At 37.1% G+C, this 9,387-nt stretch overlaps 1 protein-coding gene across 1 annotated transcript; it reads right to left on the minus strand.

Moving 5' to 3' along the window:
• Nucleotides 1-1,362: 1,362 nt before the first annotated feature.
• On the minus strand, nucleotides 1,363-9,146 carry CENPW (centromere protein W). Its single transcript, XM_071437324.1, has 3 exons — nucleotides 8,947-9,146; nucleotides 4,085-4,198; nucleotides 1,363-2,452 (listed from the first exon to the last, which is right to left on the minus strand). Exons 1-3 carry the CDS (start codon nucleotides 9,034-9,036, stop codon nucleotides 2,426-2,428), a joined length of 231 nt encoding a protein of 76 aa, XP_071293425.1. The 5' UTR covers nucleotides 9,037-9,146; the 3' UTR covers nucleotides 1,363-2,425.
• Nucleotides 9,147-9,387: the final 241 nt, after the last annotated feature.

Here is a 9,387-nt window from a genome sequence, read left to right on the forward strand (position 1 = left end):
TCTTCCCTCAAAAATCCTTGCCTTTTTCCTCCTAATGGCAAAGGATCAACACTGGAATTCAAATAACACAACTTCATTAGATCTACTGCAAATCTAGTTTCAAAAAAAATTTTTATAGAGCTACCTGCTTTGATACTTTGTCATTAAACAGACACACAACACAGGAATAAACTATCACTATAGCCTCCAAGTTTATATGAATTGTAAGTGTTCACAGGTACTTAGACAACAGTGCTGTAAGTTTTAATTTCAAAAATCCAGCAAGGAATACTGCATAGAGACCCTAGCTATATAGATGAAGGAGAACAGAAGAGCTGCCAAACAGAAATACAATTAACCTTATGGTGAACATTAAAGATGATACTAGAAAAACACAATAGCATTTTGTGTTTCTAAAAGCTTAAGCCCACTTCATCGGCCCCATTAATTTTCAGTAAGTATTTATTTGAAGTTTAGGGAGAAAAACCTGAATATCTGTGAAGCTACCCAGGTCTTCTTAATACCTGCCTGCTCCAGCTATTACAAAACATTCACAATGTACTAAGTCCCTCTCCTATTAAAAAGAGGCAGCTTCTTACCCATGAATACACACCAGACCCACTGTACAAAATATTTTTAAAGTACACTGGTGGTTGGTTTTAACCCTTTTTTGCCTCCCATCCCCAGTGGTAGCTGACCATTAATCAATTTACTACATGAGAATGATCATATTCCACTAAGCTCAGAGTGGACCTTGCTCCTAGAAAAATCAAAAATGAAAAAGTTAAAAGTGCATATCAAAACAAGTTCCAAAAGAAGCTATAGCACTCAAACAATTGTACAATGAGGAAGGTATGTCATTATATAAGACCTTAAGAAAATATTTCAGGAAAAATGAAAAAACATTTCTAAGGAAAATCTAGTGTTGCAATAAAATTGTTAAATCAAAGACAGTAATTACAAATAAAATATAAATACCTAGTCAGATCTTCCTTATTCCTGAGAATGTACTTCAGATTATTAAGTCCACATATCCTCTACATGTGTATGTTCTTGGCCTTCTTTGTAGATTCCAAGTGAGTATGAGAAGAAAATGCAGAATAAAGAATCTAGTCAACCCTTCCAAGAAGCCAAATGCACTAAGCTCTGTGTGTCAAGTAAAGCAGGAGAGTGATGCTTCCTTCCTCTCTGCATACTGGAAAAGGATGACTTTTCAAAGGTTATATAGCATTTTAAAAAGAACATGGACATGATATGAAATTATAAGTACTGGCATTTCAACAGTTTCTTTAGACTACAAAAATATCTCTAAAATGTAATTTTTTGCTGAGTTTCTAGAATATATTTGGTAAGGTGTCAAACAAAATTAGACTACTCAATACATAACACTTAAAAATATTCTTTATTTTAAGAACAGCTCACTGTGCATATTAAAGATCAGCTACCATATATTCCACAAAACTGCATTATCAGCTCAAACAGTAAAATTAATCTATAACTTTATTGATATATTTATTAAGCAAAGTGTTCAGTAAACTATTACAAATATGAGAATCGGAACAGAATATGACCTTAATTTAAGATGACTTTTTATATAATGTACATTTCCAGACTTTTGACAAGTTAGCATGACACACAAAAGAGAGAAGGAAATAGCTTGGCACTCATGCCAACTTATCTTTGTTATTTTTACAAGATCTAACTATGAAAACATCAGCTCTGCCAGATCTTTCCTTTTCCATAACCTGTGTATCTGTCCACACCAACTCAATTACAGACCACCAAGTTGCCTCATGTACCACATCAAACAGGTCAGCTTAACAGTTCAAACCATGATTTAAAATACCAACTATGTATTCTTTCCCCAGAACACGTAAGTTTCAACCTACTTCTTGATAATTTTTGATAATTTTAAAAATTATCAAGACATTTATAAATAAACTGAAGACAAGGTATTTAATACACTTGTTTCTACAGTGATGGTTTTGAAAGCCATAATTTTGTTTAGCTAGTAAATCAGCTCTGAACTGCACAATCTATACTAGATTTAGTGAAAGCTAAATTTAGTGTTGTTATTTAATTTTTTTCACAACTGTTCCCTTTAAGAAGTTTCACACTTTTAATAATAAATGCCACATTGTACCCAAAGGCCATCTATGGTACAAGCATTCCTCCATCATTATGAAATAAAGTTAATCAAAAGTCTTAATTGACAAGTGGCACACAAAATTATGCATGAAGTGTATGAAAATACACATTCTAAGATTTTTTTTTTAATTTTTTTTTAAAGAAACAGCAAGATAGTCAGGAGATAGATGTCAACAAACTACGTAGTTCCACAAATGCTGAAGCTGGATCACAGTATAACTCAAGTTAGTCAGTGAATTGAAACATTGAAAAATGAAAACATTGAAAAATGTGTTTTAAAATTCCAGTGGTTTGTTTTCTAGCCTCTGCTTTTCTTTAAAATAACCTGCAAAGAAAAGAAAAAAGTATACTTATCAATACAATTCAGGCAGAAGACAGAGACCAAAAGGTTCATCTAGCTAATCTATTTCCAAGATCTGTGTTGGAAAGGGTAATACCCAAGGGAAAATATTAGAAAGAAAGCAAAAGCATACAGAAAGATTTCAAATTCGAGTTGCTTTTTTTTAAGCAAGAACATTCATGAGCAAAATTCTGTAAAATAAAAAGGCTTATTTTCAAAATTAATGCTGAGAAATGGCAATAGCACTCTTGAGCCATCAGTAGATTCCTTAAAGTTCTTACTCTGTTAGGCCTAGACAAAAAGAAAAAATAAGGTTTGCAATAATACAGCTCTTATGCTCAATTTTTGTTTGCAATGCCTCACTTCTTTCTGTATCAAGAGCACACAGACCTTTGGAAGGACATTTTTTGGTTTGGAGTTTAAATTGAAAAATGAACTTCAAAGCCCAAGTGGGACTATTTAAGTGTTAAAATTATTAAAATACACACAGTTTTTCCTTTCTTCCCACCTTAAAAAAATAAATGGAGCACAAAAATGTTCAAAAAGTGTTAAGATTGCAGTTAAAAAGAAACCATAACTGTCTAAGACTCCAACTGCAACATTCACTTGGCTACCCTACATATCCTGTATATATTTCTGTCACTATAGTAATAGAAAAGTATAAAACTAAACCTTTCAGCAGAAGGGAAAAAATAGTGAAGATAAAGAGAAGCCACAGGACCAAAATATCAGGTAACATCAAGTTTTTTGTCCTCCCAATTTGCTCAGTAGGAGAAAGAGGTTTAACAGATAAAGAGACTGAATTCCTTCATGACAACAAAGTAAAGCAGACATATCTGACGGTGTGAAATGAGCTACAGAATAAAAAAAGTATTTCAGTCATATTTTGACAATAATTCTTTCCAGGAGACAAAGCTGCATAACACCTTCCCTTTTCCCTTCTTTTGCATGTAAACAAAACTCACCATGCTCTGCAATGCAGCGAATTTCTTCTTCATAGATATTCATTCATACAGCAATTTTTGTTATGCTGAACTACCCATATAACAATCCACAGTCTAATTCTCCCTTAGTTCCTTCCTTGCCAAATACATCACACAGTGTGTTTTTTCTTGTATCCACACAATGCTGCCAGAACCCACTATGAACTTATTTCAGACTAAGCAGGTAAGAACTGAAGATGTAAGAAAGGTATTTGAACCTCTCTGAACTATTTCTCACCTGTTCCATAAAGCTTTACTCATATCACTGAAGTTAAGACAGCATGCTTCCTTGTAGTATGTATGTAGTATCAGCTGAAATAAGGATCCTCCAACTTTGGACTGCCTTTCAGGCCATGAAGGCTTGCTGGTAGACCATTTTGTAGACTTACTCATATATTGAAATTACGATTTTAAACAGGGAATAATCAAGAAAAATTAGGTTATATTTAATGGCACAAGGAGAGTTAATTTGTTTTCTTGGTGACAGTAAATTATGCCAATGATGGACAAAGAATATTAAGTGTTTATAGGTTTTGGATTATAAATCAAATATCAACTTTAACACAGAAAGCTTTTGTATAGGCTGTCATAATACATTATACAAAAATGAAAAATATTAGAAGTGTGTTAATACCTTTGCTGCAGATATGGTGTGCTCAGGTTTTATTATTTTACTTTTGTTCTCAAAAGCATTTGTCCTGGCTTCTTCTGCTAGCCGATGGAGAAACAATAAGAAATTCAAATGAACCTTTAAAATAGAGGAAAAAAAAATTATTCAAGTTGTTTAAACACAGTTTGCTTTTTTAAAGATTCATTGTTTGCAATAGAAAATTTGCATATTATACTGCTTCCAAATTCCTGAAAAGTGCTCTCAGAAAAATAAAATTTATCACTCAGTTCAAGCCTCAGTAAATTTCTAAGACATTCCCTTCATGCAAGACTCTTGTAAACAGAGTTTAAATTTAGTATACTTAAATAATAAAAGTGCTTCAGAAATGATCATGCAAACCACAATGATCTAAGAGGAATCCATCTGATTTTTATTAGCAGTTTTTAATAATAAAATGTAAACACAAATATCAGAGAATAAGGAGCCTTTTTGCTTACTAGTAAATATAGTTAGTTTTCAATGACTACAACGGCCAGACTTTTATGAACAGCAAATTCATTCCTGCCTTATCACCAAATGGACTACAGACAAGTTCAAGGACTTCTGCCCCTTTCCAGTGTAAAGCAACATTGACTTTAATCTCTCCAGAACTTGGAATTCTCCAGTGTCAGGAGGTTGCATCCATTTTTTGCCCAGCTCATCACTTAGCTTTTTTACATTAAAAGAACTGGTTGGTTGGGCAGTGTTCCTTTCCATATGGAATGCTGTTCTGCTAATACAAAAGCAGGAAAAAATTGCAGGCAAGGAAGGAACTGCTGTAGCCTGGACTTAAAACTGCCAGCCAACAGCACATTTGTGTAGTAATTAATCAGGGGCCTATAAGACAAACCCCTAGCATTATACAGGCACTATGTGAATTATTTAAAAAACCCAACCTGAAAAATTGATAATTGCACCTTTTGTAAATTAAACTTTCAAACAACATTACCTCTGCTACATAAAGTGTACAAATAGACTTTTGCAATCAAGAGCTAGGAAAAATATTACTGAAATAGATGAAAGTTTTCTTTGTATGAATAAGGTGATGCATTTATTCTGCTGTACCTTATCTGTAAACCTGGAACAATGTAATATGGAAAGTTACAAATTAAGAGTTTAAGAGAAATATTTTGGCAGTGGGTTTGCAGCACAAAGAATCTGTTACATGTTCCTGTCACAAGAACTCAGTTCCTATGACAAGCAGTTTAGGTAGTTTTTAAAAATATCCTGAACTAAATGAAGCAATAGATAAATTTACATAATATTTGACATCATTTGGAAGCATCTACTACACAAAAAGCAGATGTGCTTGCAGATTTATTTCACAAAATATAAAAGCCATTTTAGATTCAGTCTTTAAATATTCCCACAGAAATTATTTCCAGCAGAATCAAGCAGTAGCACTAAAATAATGTTCAACATTAGAATTCTCATTATTAAACTTATCAACATGGAGATTAGATTTCTGGAAACAACCTGACAGAGAAGTGAAAGATGGAACAAAAGCTACCATACTCACATGTCCTTCTTCTGAGAGATATCTAAAGGCAAAAGTATTAATTTTAAAATTGCCTTTTAAAACTGCATCTTCTGTCAGAATCACTGTACCTTTATCTTCCTATTCTCAAAGCAAATTGCTGCATGTGGAGAATAGGATGGCTGGACTCCAATAGCTTTGAACAGTCACATAACTAAAATCGGAACATTCCACAACAGAGCACACAGGTTAATAAATATTCCAGGTTATTCAAGGCAGTTGAGAAGGGCTAGTGAAAGGCAGAATGACTAGGACAGTTACTGGCAACTAACTAAGCAATACCATATTTGTTTAAGGACATTGCTTTACTGCATATTAAATTTTTGTCCGTCTACATAAAATTTAAAGACTGTTTTGAACTAACTAGTGATGAAAATCACCTTACAAAACTGAATGTTTATTTTTCAGAAAAGAAAGGATGCAAAATTTTAAGAACATATGTAAAAAATTCACAGCACTGTTTACACAGCAACTTCCACACACCTGTTCCGACAGAATTGAGGAATAGCAGGGACAACCACTATAATTTTGTTTTACTGCTGTAATTTCAAAACAATTCTTAAGACTGATATTTCAGCTTCAATGCACACTTATTAATTATTCTATGGTGATAAGAAATTTTAAAAAGGCCATTCAGTGCAATACCTCAAGCTTTTCCTGCAATGGAAACACACATGTGCTCTTCTAGCACAAAAGAAGCAGCTGAGATCCTGCTTTTCTTCTATAATTGCAATATATTTTCTTCTCTGACCATCAGGGAAATATCTGAACTTCAGTACTAAAATCATTACCTCTTATTTTCAAAAAGAGCCTTGAAAAAACCTAAACCACTATGTGCATCTCTTCATCTGGAGATATTATCATACTCCTTAAAAAAAAAAACAAAACCAAACCAAAACCAAACATCTTCCTGAGAAAGTTTAATAAAATTTGAGAGCTAAACTGTGCAAAGAGATAGATGTGAACACTTAGGAAACAGGTTCTGACCAAGCTTCAGATTTTGAGAAGAGACTTGATCAAAAGTGAAGAAGAAACCTCATCCACGTATTCAACAAAATTATCTGAATTCTTATGCCTTTCAAACTTGTTACGAACATGTAAGAAAACATTGGTTTATAGAGTAAATAATCACTGAAATTTGGGGAAAAAAGAAAGCAGTCTTATTTTCTCTTAAGGCAGGCAGACCCCTTTACTGAAATGGGCATATACTGCAATAGATTCAGACATAAAGCATGGACCATTCTGGAAGATAGCCCTGAACTAGCACGTTTCTCATACTTCCCTTGAGAAGAAATAAGCTCTCTGCTCAAAATATATAGTTCTATCTTGTTAAGACAACTACTATATAAATTTCTGACGTATGTGATCTAATCACTCTTACAGGGTTTGCAGAAAATAACACGGGCACCAGAAAACATACTCTCAAAATTTGTTACTTGTCTTATTACACAATAAACTCACCAATCCTTTTTTTTTTTTTCCTAAAAGAGGCATAACTTCAGCTGTGTTGATTATTTAGCCATGGAAATAAAGATCTAAAGAGCTGTTAGACACAAGCCTACTTGAAGAACATCATGGACAACCACCACACCTGGACATTCTTATTTAAAGGTAAAATAAAAAAGCCAAGCCTTGTAACATAAAAGGCTGCGTAATTTGACATCACCAGAAGAGATAATCTAAGTTTATACTACATAATTAAAATTTATTCTGATCTCATCCTTTGTGCTGCAAGGAACATTTGCATAGCCATATTTTAAGATGGATCTGTTTGCTGTTGTTTATAAGTTTCAGTGAATTCAATTCACTGACTGTCTTTGCAGCTAAGAGAACTTTAGTGCCAGGACCAGGAAGAGATGGGAACCAAAGGCCAAGATTTGGAGGGATGTCCCACTTACCCCCTTTCAGACAGCCACACTACTTTGAAACCAAATTTTCATTACCCTGGAAACACAGATCAACTATTACCAAGGATTAAATAAAAAAGTGTGATTGTGTGCATTCGATTAGCTGACTACTGCATTCCACTGAGTAAGCTTTGAGTAGGTCTGAGCATGAGTAGCAAGGGGCCAGGTCCTTAGTCCGTAAAAAATCCAAATGCAGCAAGAACATCAGGAAGAGATCATATTTTTATTAGCTCCACTCCATTAGAAAAATATTTAATGTTTGCATTCAAATCTAAATACTCTGAAGTAACTGCCATTTTCATTCATTTTAATCTCATATTACTTATTTTAATTTTGTATGTTTACATTTAGCTTCATATATCCAGACAGCAACCTTCAAGATGCTGCAAGACACAACTTTTATACACACATGAAACGTTGACTTACCATTCAAGTCAGGGCCCATACATAGTATACAGCATATTAGTGCTAATGCTTTAATGCCCTGAGAGCCACATGCATTTGTAAACAAGAGGATATCACAGTCCAGCAAGTTAAGTCGACTAAGTTCTTTCCAAGAGTATCTTTTGTATGCATTTTTTTTTTAATACGGCAACTACCACAAGCTCTCTTGAGGTCAGGTTTCCTTCCTGTAGACAAATAATTTCTTGGTGAGACAAACCCTACCTGTGCCGCAAACCCCTCAGAGCAGGTCAGAAACAATTCAGCTTTATTGGCTTGTTTTTGCAAACTTGGCTCTTTTATCCCCACTTTTTTGGCAGGCGTTTTTAAACCATGATCAGGACCCCAACACCTTACTGGGTTACTAACAAGACTTGTCATCTCACAGTTTAGGGCAGAGTCTACCTAGATGGCCTTCTAAAAACATACCAGCACTCAAGAGCAGCTTAGCAACTCACTGATCACAGCTCAGCTGACTACCTGTACACCCGAACTGATCTACACAAACACCTGCATCTAGCAGCCACATAACCCAAATTGCTATTTCTCGCTGTGTCTACACCAAACTCTATGAGCATCAGTGTGTACATGGAGTGACACAAAAGCCATGCACGAGCCCGTCCCTTGAATCGCTGGGGACAAGATCGCTGTCAAAGAGCTACAATACAGCAGCAAAGCGGGAGCGGCAATCTCTGCTCACCCGTATTTTCTCACAGACCCCTGTCTGTCCCTCCAAGCTTTGCCTCCCCCTTGCCCGTGGGTCCCAGCGGAAGCACCATTGGTAGTAACTGTGCATCCCGTCACACACAGGGCGCACAGGCCGCAATATTTAGAGAGTAAGCGTCCCAGTTTAGGGCCGGCTGCCCCCGGCGCAGCTGCGGCTGCCGCCATGGCCAAAAGCAGGAGCTCTCCCGGGCTCCCCGGGACAGCCTCGCCTCTCCCCCGCCCCTCTCCTTCCTCACCAGCAGGTCGGCGTTCGCCGCCAGGCGTAACTGCGGCTTGTGCTTCTTTATAATTTTCCGCAAAGTGCTGCGGGGCGCCGTGCTCTTCATCCTCTTCCTCTCGCTTTCCTTCCTCCTCTCCTTCCTCCTCCTCCCGCCGCCCTCGCTCCCTCCGCCGTTCGGCCGTTCGAATCCGCCGCCCTCGCGCAGCCGCCCGCGCCCGCCGTGACGCAACTTCCCAACGGCCGCGCTCGGCACCGCCCCCGCGCCCCGCCCCGCCCCTGCCGCTGCCGCTCCCGCTCCCGCTCCCGGCCCCGGCGCTTTCCTGGGACCCGAGCTCCGAGGGGCCGCAGCCGCACTTCCCGAGCAGCCCAGAGGCTGCGGGGAGCGCGCCCCACCGGCCCAAACGGCCCCGCCGCCCAGGTGGCGCACGAGTGGGGAAGGGCGCTCCCCGAGCAGGTG

This window comes from Agelaius tricolor, unplaced genomic scaffold (genome assembly GCF_023055355.1).
Source record: "Agelaius tricolor isolate 1412-34295 unplaced genomic scaffold, bAgeTri1.0.p SCAF_1, whole genome shotgun sequence".
Lineage (NCBI taxonomy): Eukaryota > Metazoa > Chordata > Aves > Passeriformes > Icteridae > Agelaius > Agelaius tricolor.